Here is a 21439-nt window from a genome sequence, read left to right on the forward strand (position 1 = left end):
ATAACACATGTCGTCTGTCTGCTCAGCGCAGTCCATCTTCAGCTCTGTTTCATTTCACTTTGGACCTAAAAGTGTTTTGCATTTTTAGGATTTACTCTTTTATATTTACTGCTTTAAAAAAAAAAATTCTAACAGCTGTAATTAACAGAAACTTTGCAGAACTTACAGTTTAATAATCAATTGGATGGATTGTAGGGAATATTTTGAGAATTTAAAATATCCCGATGGCACATGGAAGTGTGCATCATAAATGACCTCACTCAGTTACTTGCGTCCTGTATTACTCGAGTACTAAAGCTCCAGTCCAATGAGCAACAGCAGTTATAGATTCATTTTTACATCATCTGTAATTCTTCCTCCTCATTTGGTTTAGAATAAAATCACAATCAGGACTCCAATGAAATATTCTCATATTTACATTTACTGGCGAACAGAGAAATGAATTTATTTAAAAGAAACGGTTTCAGGAGAATTTAAAATTTTTAATGATGAGTAAATATACTGATCTGCTCTCTAAAAAACACTAATGAAAGACACACAGCAGCTTTTCTCTCAAAATAATTTATTCCACACGTGCACACAGATCAGTCATCTCTGATCATTAAAAAATAAATTAGATCTCAGTGTTTGCAGGAGAGTTTCTGAGGCTACAGCGCCACCTGCTGTCAGACAGAAAAACTCCTCAACACTGCACACAGGCTCGTCAGAGTCTCTAATAATTTAAAAAGAACATTTACTCAGTAATGCTTCAGGCTCTCAAGGATCACTCTGCTGGTTTCCTGTTTTTAGTAAAGAAACATCCGATCTTGTTGATTTTAACAAGATCCAAAAATCAAAAGTTCGTTTTTATTATATTATAATTTATTCTCTGCTTCCTAAGCAGCCATTATGTAAAAATGAGCATAATAACGTCAACAAAATAAATTTATCTGCATGGAGTGAAAAAAAAGGAAGTTTTCCTGATCCTCTGTTAAACTAAACCGAATATCTTTTTCAGATATTCACAAAACATGAAATAAAGGAAGAAATCGAACAATTAACTAATCATCGTTTGAGTCTGTGGTGCGTTCACTGACACAACAAATGAAGGACGAGTCTATTTACACAGTTAATACACTAACAGACACTCAGTGAATGTTGCAGTGTCCTTGAACGTTATGCATTTGTCTTTTTAAAGGTAAAACACTGAAAATTAGCAGGATGATGCTTTAAAAGCAAAACTCTGAGTTTTTATACAACACTCACTCGTTCACAGATAAACACAGATTTTAAATAGAGGTTGATTTATGTAACAGACGCTGTCGAAGCTTCAGGACTCCGGGAGAGTTCATCCACCATCATGCGCTTGAGTTCTGTTTGGAGACAGATTTTGGCGCACATGAGAAAAAGATCTCATTCAGGTTCTAAGTTGCTATATTTTCTATCATATCTATTCTATTGGTGCATGTTCATAATGAGGTTGGTAAAATTTTTAAATAACGAGGTCAGTGCATGTACAAGTACTCTCTGTGGGCTGAAACCTCTGACTTCAGACTGCTCTGAATACTTAATATCACAGGTTTTTTTTTTACTGCTTGCTCTGTATGATGTCACAGAGAGGGGGTATCCCTAATACAGTTATCTCAGACACAGAATCCATAGAGGCTACATGCTGTTCATCTTTGCGTTAAAGTGAAAGCCAATCGTAGGAAAGCTGCCTTTTTCCATATAGACGCTGCTGATATCGAACTTTACACACTGCACTACATTAAACTCCATGATTAAGGTACATGTGACATATCACTGCCAGCACAGGAGGCTCAAGGCCTTGTTTAAAAAATAAAAATACTTACAGAGAGCGCAATAATTCAATAATATGCTGCATTTACTTTAAAAATGTCCCCGCTGCTCGGTAATTGTCTTAAAAGGAACATTGTGCACGTCTCATTGCTTTATGTGATAAATACAGAGGGAAACTGTTTTACATTTAATCAAAATGTAACACAGCACAGATCTGCACGAATGCACAAAGGTCTAGGTTAACATTAATTATTTATATGTTATACACAAATACCATAATAATGAAAAATTTAATGCCTGATTGTGCAGCACAGAGGAAAGATGTTTATTCAGCAGTCGGGATCTGCTGAATAAACATCTTTCAGACTGATGTGGTCTGTGGTCGGTTGGAGCCCTCAGGCTCTGCTTCGCCCGTGTGTGTCTGAAAGTGAGGGTGGTCCTGAAAGGGGAGGAGCTAAAACAGCGCGTTTCAGATGAGCCAGGGGGGGATGCAGGTTACAGGGATTACTTTGAACTGTAAATCATGAAAAGCTGTTGTAGTATTTTCCAAAAAATAAAAATATAAGCTGGATATTAGCAGAAAGGGTCCATTTAAATTTTACCCAATTACAACAAACGTGTCGCCTGTTTGTTTTCTTTCTGAAGAATTACAAAGATGTGATCAAATCGGACTCAGGTTTCGAACTGAATTCAAACAGGTAGCCGATTTACCTGCAGCCTCAGGTGTGACTCAGACTCTGATTGGACGGCTGCAGCAGCGGTCAGAGCTTCCCTCTGTCCGTCATGGCTTCCTGTATCTGCCTGTTGAGCTCGGCGATGATTCGGTCTTCGTGGGTATAAACTCCGGTCCTTAGCAACGCGTCTCTCTCTTCCAACAGGCGGCTCAGGTGCTCCTCGGCGCTCTCGCTCAGAGCCAGACCGGGGGCGGGGTCAAGCACAGAGGGGGTGGGGCCTAATCTGTCATCTTGCTGTTTTAACCTGTTGAAGAAAACAAAATGCCTTACAGGAGTCTGTACTGTGAAGCAGGGTTTGGGGCAATATACTTTCAGGTTCAACGCTCAGATTTTATTATTACAAATGAGGCGTGTTGCCATGGTAACTTATGCTGCAGATTTGCTGAACTTTTATGCTCAAGATGAGAAAAAGCTACTGCCAAAGGATGCATCAGTCCTCTGGAAAGTAGCGTAAATAAGAAACTGAATTTTATTCATTCATGTTTTAGGTGCAACTTTATTTTTTTTCCTGTTGGTTGTAATTAAAAAAACAAATTGCTCACAGCTGTTTGCTGGCTTATAGTGAATTCTGTCTACAGAGGCATTTCCAGTCTTAAGCGTGCAGACAGCTTTACTCCTGCCATTCTCTATGATGTTTCAACTGTTTCGTGTGAGCGTGCTCACAGCTAAATTTGGAAACTCTGGGTTGGTCGAGCTGATTTTTGCGACCACTTTGCGGTTGCTGATGTTGGGATAAGTGCAGCCACGTAACAGAAAGACACCCCGAGTCTGTTGAACTTGATCATCACCATCACCTGTTGAGCTCGTTCCTGATGCTGTCCAGCTCCTGTCGGTCCTGTCGGACTGCCTCCTTCTCCTCCGTTGCTAGGTAACGCAGCCTCATGGCTTCGAGCTCAGCCTGTTGTTTCTTCAGACGCGTCATGGCGTTTTCCTGCTCCCGCTGCAAAAAACAAAACAAGAGAAACTATGAAGCTGTGAATGTTCGTTAAATGTGAGCAGAATCAGGTTCTCTTTCACCTCACGTAACCTCAAGATCTTCACTGTGACTTCCAACACGTTTGACTTGAACCTTGGCATTCAAGCACCGGTCAACTGATCAGATCTGAACTGAGAATATTTGAAAATAAACCTCTGACCCGTGCGCTGAAATGTGTGAGTTCAGATGCCAAGAAAGTGTTTTTCCAAATTGCACACAGAGCACTGTGGTGATAAATTTGTCTGGTTTCACATTTTCATAAAGCTGGCCTGAGAAAAATGCCGCAGGGCTTCGAGAGAATTCACACGGAGACCAACAGCAACGCGGTGAGAACTCAAAGGAAACTTAATAAAAAATGTCCAAAAGCCGTATTTCTCTCAGCTGCTCAGGCCTCCAGCTCAGAGTTCCCAAAACCGTCCCGAACAGCAATCTGAGCCGAGTCAGCTGGACGCTCATAAATCAACAAAACCGTCTGAAGAGAGAAAACAAATGTGGCGTTCCTTCAGACCTTTAATTATAAATGTAAAGAGTTATCATTTAAAGGCTGCAGGTTATATATCCAACAACCTGCAGAAAAAAAAAAATGATATAAGAACATAAAAGATTGAAGGTGATGACATAACTCCAACATATGAACCTACTGTCTACGAGAAGGGATAAAAAGAGCATGTGCTGTGAAAACCTCGCGCTTTCGAACCGTATTTAAGACATAATTAAATGTAAACAAATGATCAAATAATCTAGATTAAAAAAGTACAAAGTCTTTTTTGGTCAATAAAATAATAAAATGGGAGAAAAATAATGTGAAATCTCAACATACAAAAGCATAAAGTGATGTTACCAAATATCTTTTTACTTTTAAATTAGAAAAATATTACATATTCAACACGAGACCAAGAGAAGCAGAAAAGCGCACTGGGAGAATTTTCTACTTTCAGTTTATTAAAAATGACCGAAAACGTTGAATAAATATGAAAACAGCTGCAGATGAATCATCTATTGGCTAATCATTGCAGCTCACGTTTTATGTAGTGATTGGAGAAAACAGTTACTGGGGTATTTCTTATTATTCTGACTGTCACCGTTAAAAGTGACAAATATCTGGCTACACGTGAACCCTGGAAGGATGTGTGAATGTTTCCAGCACTAGCAGAGGGTCAGCAAGTCATCAAAATTACTCATAACCCCAGTCGAGGGCTGCCGCTAACACTTATTTTTGTTATTAAGCACATTTGAGAACGAATTACGTGGTTAGAAATGATGATCCAGAAAAGTGGTTAAAGTAAATTCTCATGTTTGGTAATTAGTTACCGCTGAAGGTTTAAAGTTATAGTTAATTAATCAGTTAAACCACTTCTTAAATGTATTAATTAATCTGATGACTAATTTCATGATCATGTGATTGTTGTTTGGTCTGTAAAACATCCAGCAGTGAAGTCTGATCTGTGTAACAGTCCACAAACAAATTTAAATATTTAAATTAAACTGAATGAGTCATTTAGAAACATCTAATATTTGCCCTTTTCCTTTGAAAACAGGGGGGTGGTTAGCAGCTACTCAGCTGTGACATTCTTCTCATGTCTAATGTTTTGCTTGCAAAGTTGCATTTGCAAAATCTAAACAAATAATTTATTTCATTATAAAAGACAGAAAAAGCTGAATATTTGGCACATTGTTTTTTAATATTATTTAAAGAATTGAAATATTGAAGGGATTGCATAAAACACAGAGGCAAGCTGACCAGCAGCTTCATTAACATTTAACTGAATGTGAGACCAAAAAATGCAGGAATTTCTTAAAGTAGAAACATTTTGTCTGAAAAACAGTCCAAAATATTTAATCTGTCATATGTCAGGATCAAGATTGGCAGCACTTAATATCAAACTATTACATGTTTTACTAACAGGTAAACAATTAATCAAATCAACCAATTGGGTTTTAGGTTTTTAGGGTTACTTGCAGGATGAAGTTTGTCTGGGCTTTAGCACAAAGGTTTTAAGTCACTTGGCCACTGGTTTTGGTTTATGGCAGCTTTATGCGGTAACCTGTTTCTTATCTTCATGCTGTGCTGAAGATCTGGAGGTTATCCACTGTTCTGACAAACAGACTAAAATATTTAATATCTGATGGCTGAACAGCAAACAAACAGTAGGAAGTTATGACAATCAACACTTTGGTTTTGTTTTTGTTTTTGTCTTTTTGGGGGGTGGGGGGGGGGGGGCTTCTTATTTCTTATCATGAAAAAACTTAGATGCTCTCTTTAACAGCTTAAACTAAAAATTATGTTGATTTATTAGGTAACTGATTTTTTAAAATATTTTTAAATAAATGATTTTCACAGGGGAGCTTAATGTTCTTGCTGCACCTCCCTGTTGTCTCTGGGTATGACAGCTGCCTTCCACTATCCACAGATCGGCACATTTGAGTAATCGCTGATTCAAAATTGACTGTAGGCATGAATGTGAACCAGAATGTTTCTCTGTGTTCGGCCTACGAAGGGCCGGCAATCTGTCCAGAGTTTACCCTGCATCTCTGACCAAGCTTGCCAAAATGAGCTGGGACAGGCTCCAGCTCACTGCAGCCCTGAATCAGATCAGCTGTTCAGACAACAGATGGATCAAAGGTCTATGAAAACAGTGAAAGCTGTTTTGTCTAACTTCCAAAATATTAAATTTATCATAATTGAAAGGCAAATAAAAGCAGCAAATGTTGACAATTAAGTTAATTCTCCCTAAAGCGAATGGCAGTGTGTGGTTACGTGATGGTTAAGCACTTTGTTTTTGATGCACTCAAACGATGAACTCTTTTGTTTTTCCCCAGCAGAAAGAGTTTCACTGGAGTCTGTTTTGATTTTTCCGTTTTGAAATCGGACGACAGTTTACATTTTTAGAGAACAAAATCCAAAAGTCTTTAAATTTACAGAAATGAGGCCCCAAAAGCGGAAAGTTCAGAGGAATTGTAAAATGGGAACAAAAGCTTGACGGTTAATATGTAATCATGTATCAAAATAATGGACAATAACTTTCCATTGATGAGCTAATGGATTTACTGACTAACTGCAGCTTTATTTTCTTAGTATCCATTAGTTACAGTGCAGATTGACCATGATCTCATGGAGAAGGCGCACCAAAGGTCGAAGGCGATCCTCTAAATTTAACCACTAAAAGCAGTTGTTAAAATATCTTTAATAGGCTGAGCAACATTACCATCCCATACTCAGCTGACGGCGCAATAATGAGGAAGAGTGCGAGCAGCAGAGCGCAGGCAGTGGGGAGGTGATCGGAGAGGCTGGAATCTGTCTGTGCGCTCGGCTGATAGAGAGCAGATCGAGCAGCCGGCTCATTCTGGATGGGAAAACCAACATTTTCACATTACACACACACACAGAAAGCTTCCACTTTCACACGGCTGATCGCCTCCTCACAGAAAAAACACACCATCTCTCACTCACTCACTCACACACACACACACACACACACACACACACACACACACACACACACACACACACACACACACACACACACACACACACACACACACACACACACACACACACGTGTGTTGACACAGGCTCAGCTCTCTGTGGACCATTAACAGTCTGTATTACAGGCCGTTTTAGGGCTAATTACTAGAAAAACAAACAGGCTAAACATTTTCTCTAGTGCCCGCTGCCAAGGACAACCTGAGGCTGAGTCCTGAAACAATCAGAGGACGAGGTGATACCGAGGCCTCAACAGGGGGGTAGGAGGAACGGGAGGCACAGAGAAAAGTAGCTAAAAGTCAGGACTCTGAAGCAGATATTACAAAGTTGGGCTCTGAATCACAGCTGACAGCATCAAAATAACCACATGGACAGTTCTAACAAAATGTGGTCACCTACCCGAGAAGTGTATTTGACAGGACAGACATAGTTCTGGATGAAGGGGGACCAGTGGCCACGGATTGTAAACTAAATATAAGGCAACACAATTAATCTGATTTTGGCTTCCACCAATTATGAAAACAAAATCTGTATAAAATTATTCCGTTGGTTCCTCTTTCTGTTCAGCTCCCTTTAGAGGTTGCCACAGCAGATCATCTCCCTTCATCTCGCCCTACCCTTAGCACCCAACCCTATCACAACAACTATCATGTCCTCCTTCACGACATCCATGAACTTCTCTGTGGTCTTCCTTTTTTCCTCCAACCTGTCAGAGCCATCTTCAACACTCTTTCCCCAATATATCCACCATCCCTCCTCTGCACATGTCCAAACCATCTCAAACATGCCCCTCAAACCTCAACCTGAGCTGTCCCTCTGATATTCTAATCTTGTCCCTTCGGGTCACTCCCAGTGAAAAGCATCTTCAACTTCTCCCACCTCCAGCTCGACTTCCTGTCATTCATGCATCATAGCAGGTCTCGCTACCATCTTGTAAACCTTCCCGTTCACTCTGCTGTCCTGATGTCTTGTTGATTTGATCCGTCCATCTATCTTTCTGTTATACTCATTTCTAACCCTGTTCATCCTGCTCACTCCGAATGAAAATCTTAGCATCAGCTGAGGTAACCAAAGGAGAAACTTCACTTAACAAAACCCATGTAGAAGAAAGCTCAAGGTATGCTTTGACTCTAGGGGCAAATGCCAATTTTTGGAAGTTTTTGGTATTGTTCATTAAATTAAAAAAAGAAATAAAAAAGCTTTGGTCACCAAAAGCGATTAAATTAACGAAATTAATCTCAGCCTCTACTCAGAAGTGTCATCTCTTTGCAGATAAGATAAAATCCACAATCATGCAGCGATAATATTTATATTTCTCCATGAATATGCAAGCGTCCAAGTGGACTTCAACCTGCTCTTCAAGTTTTTTTTGTGACTGGTCATTTATCTATGATCCATCAACTACGACCTTCAGGTGCATTTAATAAAATATAATAGGCACAACTGCTTGTCCGTGGTGTATAAACACGACCTTACTGCTCAAGCACAGACCTCCCTCTCCCCGGCCACCTCCTGCAGCTTGTCCGGGGGAACACCAAGGCGTTCCCAGGCCAGCCGAGAGTTGTAATCTCTGCAGCGTGTCCCGAGTCTGCCCTCAGGCCTCCTCCTGGGGCCTTTTTACATCCTTTGATGTAATCGAGAGACTACGAGCATCTTGTGTAGAGCATCTAGCATGTGAAGCCCACTGGTGTGGTTCAAATCACAAAAAGTCAAACAATCAAAAATCACGACAGAAAGAAAGTTGGACTTGGAATTTCCAGTTTTATAGACGTTGAATTGGCGTATTTTTCATTTTTCAACATTAGTGGTACCGCTGTATCGAAATCTCTGAATATATAGCTGTGTCTATTATATCAGACTGTTTGAATAAAAGAGCATCCATCTTAAGTTCCTGATTCTTGAAACACATTCAAATGAAATGTTTAAACAGACCGAAAATATAAACTGAGATAAAATGATATCCATGACCACTGTGAACCACAACACAACATCCAGCCTTCACTGCTCCTTTATCAACGGCTAAAAAAACTGCTGTGAGCCTGAAGATGAAGACCAGGCTGGATGCTGGTTTCTGGGATGGATGCTCCGAGAATGACTTCTCCTCCCCCGCTGTCTGACCCTCCATTACTCGCCTGTACTGTCAGAAGTCTTGAGCAGCTGGGTGGGGGATGCCTCGTACAAACACTTTCATCCCATCGCTTACATGTGGACACACTTTTCTATAATCACATGAAGTTTTCTGAGCAGCTCGCCACCTGTGGGAGTTCAGGGGGAGTTTTTCACCAGCGCTCTGTGAGCTTGTTTAGAGACATGACGGATAAAACACGAAGGAAATGAGGATGATTAGAGATAAACGAGGGTTCCTAGCTTCATATACAGAATCTCTGGTTTCCATAAGAAGCTGGGTGAGCTTCACACACAAGAGCAGTTTTGTAAATCACTTAACCCACATTTTGGCCGTCTGGAGAAAAACAAAGTGGAGTTTAAGTAATAAGGACTCACAGATGTTTTTAGAAAATGTGCAACTTACATTGTTTGAGTAAAGCACTATACAAATACAGGCCATTTACCATTTCCTCAGATGAAAAAAAAAATATCAGCAAGTTTTATTTATTCAAGAAGTAGACTGATGAGAAATTTGCCAATTTTAGGAAATAAAACTGGAATAAAATGTTTTTGAATATAGAGACGGATCAACAAGTTTTCAGAATTGAAGTCATCAATTTCATCTTGAGAACTCTTACCATCATACTGATATAATTATTAAGTCAATATCACAACCAGCAGCCTAAATAGTGTAATGTTTGCAGGCTTTTCAACCTCACTAATTAAATGTAGCACTGAGCAGATGAGATCTTTGCAACAGAGGGTTAAACATGCCTGCAGCTCTGTTATATCTGCTGTGTTTGAAGGGTTAAGGTCCATATGTTCAGGCTGCAGGGACATGCAGAGTGGAGGTTTAAATGGTAAATGGTAAATGGCCTGTATTTATATAGCGCTTTACTAGTCCCTAAGGACCCCAAAGCGCTTTACATATCCAGTCATCCACCCATTCACGCACACATTCACACACTGGTGATGGCAAGCTACATTGTAGCCACAGCCACCCTGGGGCGCACTGACAGAGGCGAGGCTGCCGGACACTGGCGCCACCGGGCCCTCTGACCACCACCAGTAGGCAACGGGTGAAGTGTCTTGCCCAAGGACACAATGACCGAGACTGTCCAAGCCGGGGCTCGAACCGGCAACCTTCCGATTACAAGGCGAACTCCCAACTCTTGAGCCACGATCGCCCTCGTTTAAGACCAATAAGCAGGAGATAAAAGCTGCAGGAGCAGAGTTGAAGAATGCCGTCCGTCTATAATGGAGACCGAAACATTTAACATTAAGCACTGGGTTTGTATTCACTCTTTGAAGTGAAGTTTCAATGTATTAGTAGCACTGAAATATCGGAGTTGCGATACCTAGTTAAAGCTGAAGTTCTTATTTGTTCAATCTTTAAAACAAGCAGCGACACACAAAATAAACGATTTAAAAATAAATTATGGGACCAAAAGCTCAATAATCTGACCAAAATCAGCTTTCAAATTTACAATGTTTCACGTTGGTTGTTTGCATATTATAACTTCAGTCACCACAGTGAGCTGTAGAAAGAACGGCACAAACAGTGACAACATGCAGACGAGTGTGTAAAGCTGTGATCGAGCTTTTTGTAAGACCAACTCTGAACCATGTCAATCACTAAAAACTGCAATTCTGCCCGACATATTAGTCGTTCACCTAAACTGTGATGTCAACACAGGCCTAAGCTTAAAACTCACTGCAGTAAAGACCAGAAATAAAAATCAAGCCCATCAGTGTTGTTGTAGAGCAAGAAGTCAAAGCGGCAAACAAAGTGATCATGAAGGGTTTTCAAATGATCTGAGAAAGTCATCTTTTCCAACTGTCACAAAATCTTCCTCTGTCATCTGGGAATCTCTGTGTTACTGCATGGAAATAAAAGTGAAAAGCAGTTAGAGACTAAACTGCTTGTGCACCCATGTCTTCTCAACCCTGCCTCAAGCATGCCTGGTGCCAGAAGGCAAATACAGAGCGCTAGTCTATTCCTGGGGCAAAACCAGGCTCACTTAACTTTAAACAGCAATGTTTTCCTGGACTTAACCAAACTAAACCTATCTGAGTGGAAATGCAAGAAAACGACAAGAGAAAAAACAAAAATGATCAAAATCAGCCTCAGCTTTATAATAACCATCCAGAAAATGCTCTACAAACCAATTTTCACTGTTAATATCAACCAGCTTCCTAACAGCTTACTCCATTGCAGAGTTGTGGTGGGGGGGCTGGACCGAAGCCTAGCTCAGCTGTCGCAGGGCGAGAGGCAACTGAAGTTTAATTAACGGTCAATTTACCATTTATTAACAATGGTTATAGTAGAGTGTTTCCCATTTTTCATTGTTCGACACATTCTTTTGGCTCCATTTGAGGTTTCTGTTCCTGAGAAATAACTGATGTTCATTACCAGCTCTCTGACCGACAAGTGGTCAAAAACGTCATTTCTATTCCAACTGTTTGCAATTTGTGTTAAATTCACGTTCCCAGTGGAGCTGCTTGGCTCTTTATATTAAACTTCTATGAACTACCACTGTTTGCCTTTCCTGCTTTGCTTATGTGTTTTCAGCCGCGTGCTTACTTCCAGATGGACTGAAAACCATCCAGCAAAGCAACTGTGTGGAAAAAATTTGAAAATTCATCATGTGTAGAGTATTATTCCTTAAAATCTCTCAGTACCGATCAAACCCTTTGACCCTCGCTGTCTGGGACAGCACCCCTCACCCTGGGACTCCATAATATTTCAGGAATGACCAGTGGGAACCATCAGAGTGTCCACTGAGACCAGTAACACTGAAATACCCTCAGACAACATGTTACATCTGCTGTTTGACAGACAGTTTTATACAAACACACTCACGGCGTCATGAGAGAGGACACTTTTAGTCTGGATAGCCCCGAGGGGAGCTGAACTCAGCAGCAAGATCACATGACCAATGAAACCAAGACATGATGGAGGTTAACTGGTCCAAGCAGAGAATGGACCTTCAACAACCTGTTATAAAACTTTAACCCCCGGCAGACTCTTTCCCATGGAAAAGGATTGCATTTTTCTACGTGGTAAGATAAAAAGCATTTGCAGGTATGTGGGCACATGGAAGATGCTGCACTTAAAATCAATAAAATAACAAATACTCTGTGGCAATCAGTGGAGTATTGAACTCCTAATCGTGATGACCAACTCCAACTCTACTGCTACATCTTCAAAAGGTCCAGAAGAGTGAAGAATGTTATCTTGTGTGACAGAAGTTTGTGCATCGCCAAATTGTAATCTAAGTAATTCTACCCTGTATATGTACAGTGGGGCAAAAAAGTATTTAGTCAGCCACCGATTGTGCAAGTTCCCCCACTTAAAATGATGACAGAGGTCAGTAATTTGCACCAGAGGTACACTTCAACTGTGAGAGACAGAATGTGAAAAAAAAATCCATGAATCCACATGGTAGGATTTGTAAAGAATTTATTCGTAAATCAGGGTGGAAAATAAGTATTTGGTCAATAACAAAAATACAACTCAATACTTTGTAACATAACCTTTGTTGGCAATAACAGAGGTCAAACGTTTACTATAGGTCTTTACCAGGTTTGCACACACAGTAGCTGGTATTTTGGCCCATTCCTCCATGCAGATCTTCTCGAGAGCAGTGATGTTTTGGGGCTGTCGCCGAGCAACACGGACTTTCAACTCCCGCCACAGATTTTCTATGGGGTTGAGGTCTGGAGACTGGCTAGGCCACTCCAGGACTTTCAAATGCTTCTTACGGAGCCACTCCTTTGTTGCCCGGGCGGTGTGTTTTGGATCATTGTCATGTTGGAAGACCCAGCCTCGTTTCATCTTCAAAGTTCTCACTGATGGAAGGAGGTTTTGGCTCAAAATCTCACGATACATGGCCCCATTCATTCTGTCCTTAACACGGATCAGTCGTCCTGTCCCCTTGGCAGAAAAACAGCCCCATAGCATGATGTTTCCACCCCCATGCTTCACAGTAGGTATGGTGTTCTTGGGATGCAACTCAGTATTCTTCTTCCTCCAAACACGACGAGTTGAGTTTATACCAAAAAGTTCTACTTTGGTTTCATATGACCACATGACATTCTCCCAATCCTCTGCTGTATCATCCATGTGCTCTCTGGCAAACTTCAGACGGGCCTGGACATGCACTGGCTTCAGCAGCGGAACACGTCTGGCACTGCGGGATGTGATTCCCTGCCGTTGTAGTGTGTTACTGATGGTGACCTTTGTTACTTTGGTCCCAGCTCTCTGCAGGTCATTCACCAGGTCCCCGCGTGTGGTTCTGGGATCTTTGCTCACCGTTCTCATGATCATTTTGACCCCACGGGATGAGATCTTGCGTGGAGCCCCAGATTGAGGGAGATTATCAGTGGTCTTGTATGTCTTCCATTTTCTGATGATTGCTCCCACAGTTGATTTTTTCACACCAAGCTGCTTGCCTATTGTAGATTCACTCTTCCCAGTCTGGTGCAGGTCTACAATACTTTTCCTGGTGTCCTTCGAAAGCTCTTTTGTCTTGGCCATGGCGGAGTTTGGAGTCTGACTGTTTGAGGCTGTGGACAGGTGTCTTTTATACAGATGATGAGTTCAAACAGGTGCCATTCATACAGGTAACGAGTGGGGGACAGAAAAGCTTCTTACAGAAGACGTTACAGGTCTGTGAGAGCCAGAGATTTTCCTTGTTTGAGGTGACCAAATACTTATTTTCCACCCTAATTTACGAATAAATTCTTTACAAATCCTACCATGTGAATTCATGGATTTTTTTTTCACATTCTGTCTCTCACAGTTGAAGTGTACCTCTGGTGCAAATTACTGACCTCTGTCATCATTTTAAGTGGGGGAACTTGTACAATTGGTGGCTGACTAAATACTTTTTTGCCCCACTGTATACCCTATAATGCTACCCTGTGTTCTTCTTGTGGTCCACAATATTTTGAATGAAACACTAATCCATCAAGTTTTTTTTCCACTTATCTAACGCAGGGTGGTTGGGGGTCAGAACGTGTCTCTGGTATCATAGGGCGAAGGGTTGAGTACAACCTGTAAAGGTCCCCAGGCTAACACAGAGAGACAGACAACCATTCACGCTTACAGCCAATTTAGAATCACCTAGCACACATCTTTTTGGATTGTAGGAGTATCTGGAGAGAACGCGCAATCTCCACATGTAATGTACTAAAAACTGCACTACTGAGTACATTATGTGCACTTTTATATAAGTAGATTTACATTACTGCAAAACTGATACACAGATTGTATGATTATAGATAAAACTGCTGAAATATTTCAGAACGTATGCTTCCGTTTAACCTTTAATTTTTCTTTTTACCTGGATCTTTCTCAACTTCAATTGATGTCTCTTCATCACAATACACTGATGTTTTGACAAAAAGTCATAGTGGGCATTTCTTTATATTCTGTTTATAGTTTCAATTAATTTTCCAAGGTTTTACATCATTTTAAGCTCACAAAAGAACAAAAAGTACCTTATTATTATTATTATTATTATTATTATTATTATTATTATTATTATTATTATTATTGTTAATAAATAATTGTATATATTCAATTATTTACTTGAATTCTAAAAATATAAGATTCATGGTTTTTAAAATGGCCATCTGCAAATTCCAGCAACGGCCTCAGTAGTAGTTCAAATGTGAGCGGTACCCAAAGCTAGAAACAATAGATTCTTCGGGGGGAAAAAACCTGCTAAAACGTGAAGCAAAATGTACTTGAGTGGCCTAGAAATGCTGAAAAAAAAAAAAAAGGCATTAAAAATAACCCACTTTTGCATAATTTGCCCATCAGATGCAGGCAGGTGGTTTTAATGTTGTGGCTTATGATTATATTTGACTTCTATGGTGGACTTCAGTTCACATCAGAACAGCAACAGCCCCTTTTCTTTCCTCCATAAACTTGGATTTTGTATCAAAGCCTTTGTTACTGCTGGATCTGCAGAAATAAACTGGCCAAGAAGTCTTTGCTTCTTTCTTTTCAAGAAAATGACCAAGTGTAATTCTCTGTCCCACAACACCTAGCTTCTAAAAATACCACATTTACGCTTCTCGTCCCAAAACTTTAATCTCTTTGTGCCCTAGTATTTTTTCTTTGAAAAGACCAACTTAAGCTCCTTGTCCCAATATTTTGAATTCAAAAAGGCAGGGGCCGACCCTCTGATCTAAAACCACAGTCCTGTGTGGGTATTAATTCTCCAGCCGCTTGCACCTCCTGGGTAGAAAAGCACATTATTCCTTGGACAAGAATTTTTATGATCTGACTTGAGCTAAACAGCACGCCATGCGAGGCGCTGAGAGGAGAGAATAAATAGGCGAGTAGAGGCCGAGAAAAACCAAACAAGCGGCGGCTTTAAAAACCGCGGCGCACCAAGACGGATGGTCGTGTAAACACAGGCCTGATATTTTATAAAAAGCGAGAGTGTGACATCTGAATAGTTAGCGCCTGACTAGCTTATTGCTCAACGCAAACCCAGGGAATGATTAATAGGTGGGGGGTGACACTCAGAGCTGAACCCCCTTAGAGGTGCATAAATCACTCTGTGTTTTCTTTACAATGATGTGGCACTTAAGAGAGGGGAGGAAGGAGGGATGGGGAGGAAAAACCAAAAGAAAAAAAAGTGAGAACAAAGATGGGAAACGAAAAGGAAGGCGAACCAAAAGGAGGCAGACAGGAGGTACAAGGAAGGATACGTGAGGCAGACGAAGAAAATTAAGAAAAGAAAGGAGAACTAAAATGAGGAAGAAGTTTGAACGTGATAAATAGTGAAGACACAAGAGAAGGAGAAACTGTCAAACAAGAAGAAAAAAGGAGACAGGAGGAAACAAAAGAGGCGAGGCTGCTGTAAAAAGGAAAAATGAAAGAGAGACGGAGAGCGAGGGGGAGGAAAAATGTCCGTCCAGTTTTCCAGCTGGTTAATGTCGGTAACAGTTATTAGTTTGTCAGATAAGGTCTGTGCGTCTGCGTGTGTTTACATTAGGCTTAGTCTGACTAAAGCCCCACTTAGTGCTGTGTGTGTGCACATAAACGTCTACCCTTGTGAGGACAAGTTTCAGTTGTAGGCCTGTGGAGTGATGACGTGCTCACTCACTTTGTGACAGACCTTCAAAGGGTTTGGTTTCAGGGTTTGGGTTGGTATTAGGTTTAGGCATTTAGTAGTTGTATGTGAATCAGTCCTCACAAAGATAGGTGGATGAGTGTGTATGGGCTGTTAAGAACTGATGGCTGTCTACTTCAACTCTGCTAAATATTTGACTCCAATGTAAAAACACACTTCGTTCTCCTCCCGTTTTCTTTCTCCTTCAGACATACAAACACACACGTGTGTCTTTCCAAACTTGTGAGGACACAAAACCAATACAAATCCACTCTTAATCCTCAAACAGCATAGATATATACACTTTGATGCTTTTTGGGCCTCTGACCACAGAGTGTATACTGTAAAAGATGCATGTAGCAACGTGAAAGTGCCTTAAATCTTTTTAATGACCAGCAGAGAGCAACTCCTCTGTTTTCAAAAAGACTGCTTTCATGCCTTACAACGTCATGGTCATGTTTTAAGTGATGGTCCCTATTAGAGTAGAGTAGAGCAGCAGCAGACGTCACTAACCAAAAGCTGAATTCCGGTTTTCTATTTCCATCTTTTGCAGTTGATGCTTTCACGTAACTTCCCATGATGCACCAAACATTACTTCTCCACTCTTTGCACACCTTCAGCTTTTATCCAGTTTCTCTTGTAGTTTAAGTTCTGGCCTTTTTGTTTGTCATCTCTCTACGCTCCTTTATCCTCTCTTTTTACCCCCTAGCTGGTCATCGATGGTCACTCCCGCTCAATGAGACTGTTTTTAATGGAAATTTCTTCCTGGGGTTCTCCGTCTAATATCTGGGGCTTTATTTAGGGTCCTAATGTTACAATATAAAGTGCTTTGAGATTATGTTTAAGCTATGAACTTTAAACTAAAGTGAATTACTCAACTTGGCGACTAACTGCAGGGTGATGAAATCTGTCGCAGCATTTGGACCAAGACACTGAATGGCAACTAAACATTCCCTCTCACATTCACACCTACAGCTAATTTAGAATCACCAGTTAGTCTAAAAAGAACATGTTTAGATTGAGGAAATAAAAAGACAACACCAAAAAAGGTGACAGCAATATAAAGTCTACAGTAAGTTTTAAATTGCCTTAAAACTCAATCACACATCTACATGCTGCTGCATCCTCAGTATGATGTGACGTGTGTGGAGCTATGGTTGGTTTCCTCTGCTCACTCTATGTCTTTAAACAGAGCACTTACATGTCCTAACACTGTCAGCTCATCTCTAGCAGCAGATTTAAAAACCTGCAGCATCCCCTCACTGAAAAACTACAATTATCTGCTGTGAAATATGACCGCTGTCAAGACGGTCCGAGGTCAGCTCCTCTCACTCGCTTTGTTTTAATGGTAAAGTTTGGGTTTTGTTTTTGTCAGTTTCAGGTACTGCTGTCATCATTCTGTCCTGTTCTGTTGAGATTCTGGACTACTAGTCTTGTTTTCATCCATCTGGTTACTGATGTCATTACATACTGGAATACTCTATGAATATCAACTTGGAATGTAATTAACATTTAGCTTCAGATGTTATTGCCCTTTTCTAAAAACAAAAATAAGTAACTGTAATTTGCTGAAAAATCCTTTTTATGTTTGGTTTGTTATGAGTTTTTAAACACATTTACATACTTAACAGGGATAACCACTGGCCCATATTTTTATACTTAGACAACTAGCATGAACATACCTTTACAGCCCATACTAACATGCAAACATGCATTGTTAAGACTACCCATCCTTTAAATCTGTAACCCCGGTATAAAAGTTTAGCACTCTACAGTAAACAGCTCCTATAAGAATCACATCCTTCTCTGGGTGAACCATACCTGTTTGAATCGAGCAAGCTCCTTTAAGGCACGCCCCCACTGCTGCTTGTAGTGTAGCTTGGATTTAGTGGCGGACTCCAGCTTCCTCTCCAGCTCCACCTGACAACGAAAAACACCTTTTGTGCTTTTTTCAATAGCATATTTATTGTGTTGCATTTTTTTTGTTTTCATTTTTAGTTTATTTCTTTCAGTATTGCTTTATTTTTACTTATTTTAGAGTTATTATTGCAAAAATGTATTAATGTTATTTAACCCTTTTAGCTTAAAAAGGTTATAGAGCACTGTTTTATGTAATATTGTAGTATTACATGTTGTATAATAATTTTTATTATTTTAGACTTTTAGCAGCTTTTTTTAGCATTTTCTCTAATATTGCTTTATTTCACTAACTAACCTGTGGAGTGCAAATTGTGTCATTTTCTTTGAGTTTCATTAAATTTCATCTTGTAATATTTTTATATATTACATCTGCTCTGTCCCATCAGCTTATCGTATATCTGTGAAGAAAACCTGGAAACCTGCACAGAAAGGTGATGTACAAATAAGGTCTGTCAGTTTTTTATTTCTTTACTCTTTTGCTGTAACTTTGACTTTAATTTCATTATAATGAGTACCGTCTTTCCAGGTAGTACTATTCCTAAAGCAGCTGCTTTACCTTCTCTAGGGTGAGCAGGTTGATCTCTGACTGCAGTCTGAACTCGGGTCTGATGTTCTGTTGTTCTCTGAACAGCTGGAACTCTTTCTCCAGCTGTTTGTACCGAGACTCACCATCTGCAATCTGCACAACAGGAGCACAAAGAAAAGAATAGAAGAAGTCACTTGACTTTACAATCAGAATCAGTCAAACAGATTAATCCTCAATCTCTACCTGCTGCAGTAACCGTGCTCGTTCCTCCTCCATCAGTCGGACTTTTTCTCTCTCTAGCGCCACCCGGTGGTCGCACTCCTGTCGCAGTCGCCTGCTGCTCTCTTGCAGTTCCCTCTGGGTCAGCTCATGCTCGGCCCGCAGCTCCCTCTGCAGCCTCTGAGTCTGAAAACAGAGATGCACTCACTTTACTGTAGAGAAACGGTTTGGTCAGTTATAATCTTGACTAGAGTGAATGTCACTGCCTGGTCACTTCCTTCTACCTTTGTATGTGTGAAATATACGTAGACTGCATGCATTTCACATTCTCAATAATCAATACATTTTTAGATATTACATTTTGCAGAGAGCTAAAATCTACAATCTACCAGTGAACACTTTGACTGCAAGAGTAAAATGGTCTGCTTAAATGGGGTCTTTAAGAGATCTCAGAAAAAAATTATTATTATGATAATAATACTAAAAATGTTAAGAAAAAGGCTTTTACATACATTCTATGGTCAAAATAGCCCTGGAGAAGCTTTAATGAAGACTTCTGTGTAGCATTTCACCTTTAATCTACATTTTAAACATCAGCACAGCCGATGTTCTGACTAAAAGTGTTTTAAAAGAGCCAAAAATCTAAAACATACACTTGTATCTTTAGATTTATTGAAGTGTCTTTGTTATGCTTACATTTTCTATAATAACAAAACCTGCTATAAAGGGTTTGGTCAGTTATAATCTTGAGTTTGGAAATGGCCACATAATTTCTAGTCTATGTTAAACAAGAACTACAAAAAGTACAGTTTTACTGATAGCTGCTTTTGAAGTGTGAGCTATTAGCATTTGGAATGAATGAAGAATTGGTTTTATATATAACGTTGTACACAAGATGGTGCTACAATGTGTGGCATAAAAGTCATAAAGCGGTTGAGGTGATGGATGATGACAGATGCTGATAAATTACTGAATAATGCAATGATCCAAACACTTCATGTGATGTCTGATGATCAATTTTCTGTCTACAGTCCTCCTTCTGTCAAGCAATTCTTAAGTGTTGACAACACACTAAAACACACATTTACAGAATTACAATTACAATAATTTGTATGAATATTATGAGCCTTTGATACTGTATGTTGTGTCATCAGCTAGCATCAGACCTCCAGCTCAGCCTCAGCCAACTGTTTCTCTCTCTTCTCCAGATCAGACAAAGTCTTCTGAAGCTGCTCCTCCAGCAGGTTATACTCCACCTCCTGCAAACACACACAGATGTGTAGAAGTGAGCAGGAGGGACCTTTCAGTAAAACTTAAGCATATATTGATATGTGAATTTGTGTAGGCGGGTGTAGACTCTCCACCTTCTTCTTGACCAGAGCTTCTCTCTCTCGGTCTCTCCTCCTCCACTCTTCTGCTAACGCCTGCATGTGGCTCAGCTCCTTCTTCCTCAGCTAAAACAAGCATATTTTATAAACGTTATATAATAGTCGACTCCTACAGGAAAAAAAATTGTTCAATTTTTGGCAAAAGTAAGAAAATATATGAGCGCTGTAAGAATCCAATAAACTCCATGGAGCTAGTGGTTACCTGATCATCAAACAGATCCTCCTGCTCCTCCTTCCACATCTCCAGCTCCAGGGCTGTGCGGTACTCCAGAGTCTCTCTGGGGACTGTAAGACCCAGTGGCGCTGTGTGGAGGCTGGAAGCTGCAGGTCTGGGCACTGCAGGGTGGAAGGATGGCTGCGAGCGAGGTGCAACTTCATTCTGTAGATATGTAGGAAAATAAACATGTCAAAAGTGATCTAGTTGAGCTAGAAACAAACAACAACATTTTACTCCAAGTAATCTGTGGTGATAGAAGACTAGAAAGACTTTTTTTTTTTTTTTTTTATCTCTAAAAGAAAACTAGCATGGACAGAAAAAGGTTGTTTTTAGAGCAGAACACATTCCCAGCTCTACAGTGTTTATATAGTTTTATTTTTGGAACATGACTCAGTTAAAAACACATTTTTCAAACCCTGGCACTCAGTTTATCCTTTGAAACAAAGGTTTACATCCTGTTTCTTTAAAAGGCACTTATTGTAGATGACGTGCTTAAAAATCCTTTAAACCTTATAAAATCAACTAAAGCTGTGACTCCACATCCAATACTTTGTGTATCATGTTGGAGAGTTATGAACTGAAAGCAGCTTTTATAGAATAGCACTCTGTACCACAGATGGTGCAGCAAGTAAAAGAAGTCAGTTTTCAGTCTGACTGATGGTGAAAAATGTTGCACGGAGGGATCGACTAAAACACACCTAGGTCATCTAAATCCAGAATATTTTTGTTCTTTATCTTGTTGAAAGGAAGATGCACCATACTGGCTGTTATTTGCGCTGCTCTCTCACCTGTGATGAGTCAGACACTATGACCTCTGTGGCTTTAACCAATCCCAGGTCCTCTAGCGTTGCCATGTAGCCCAACTCTGCCACCTTCTCACTAGGCCTGAGAGACAGATAGAAATGCAGCTGTTAAACAGAGGTTAATCATCATTACGTGATCCATCAGTCAGTCTGG

At 40.2% G+C, this 21439-nt stretch overlaps 1 protein-coding gene across 3 annotated transcripts in view; it reads right to left on the reverse strand.

Moving 5' to 3' along the window:
* Positions 1 to 545: 545 nt before the first annotated feature.
* cep120 (centrosomal protein 120) overlaps positions 546 to 21439 on the reverse strand; it is a 34945-nt gene continuing 14051 nt past the window's right edge. For all 3 annotated transcript variants that reach the window (XM_026186080.2, XM_026186082.2, XM_026186079.2), the window contains exons 12-21: positions 21271 to 21367; positions 20468 to 20644; positions 20242 to 20331; positions 20044 to 20136; positions 18902 to 19063; positions 18689 to 18811; positions 18034 to 18132; positions 3308 to 3453; positions 2491 to 2757; positions 546 to 1352 (exon numbers count right to left, since the gene is read on the reverse strand). In XM_026186080.2, coding sequence (XP_026041865.1) covers positions 2541 to 2757; positions 3308 to 3453; positions 18034 to 18132; positions 18689 to 18811; positions 18902 to 19063; positions 20044 to 20136; positions 20242 to 20331; positions 20468 to 20644; positions 21271 to 21367 — 1204 coding nt within the window. In that variant the 3' untranslated portion in view covers positions 546 to 1352; positions 2491 to 2540. The remainder of the gene's footprint in view (positions 1353 to 2490; positions 2758 to 3307; positions 3454 to 18033; positions 18133 to 18688; positions 18812 to 18901; positions 19064 to 20043; positions 20137 to 20241; positions 20332 to 20467; positions 20645 to 21270; positions 21368 to 21439) is intronic.

This window comes from Astatotilapia calliptera, chromosome 12 (genome assembly GCF_964374335.1).
Source record: "Astatotilapia calliptera chromosome 12, fAstCal68.1, whole genome shotgun sequence".
In the NCBI taxonomy this organism is placed as follows: Eukaryota; Metazoa; Chordata; class Actinopteri; order Cichliformes; family Cichlidae; genus Astatotilapia; species Astatotilapia calliptera.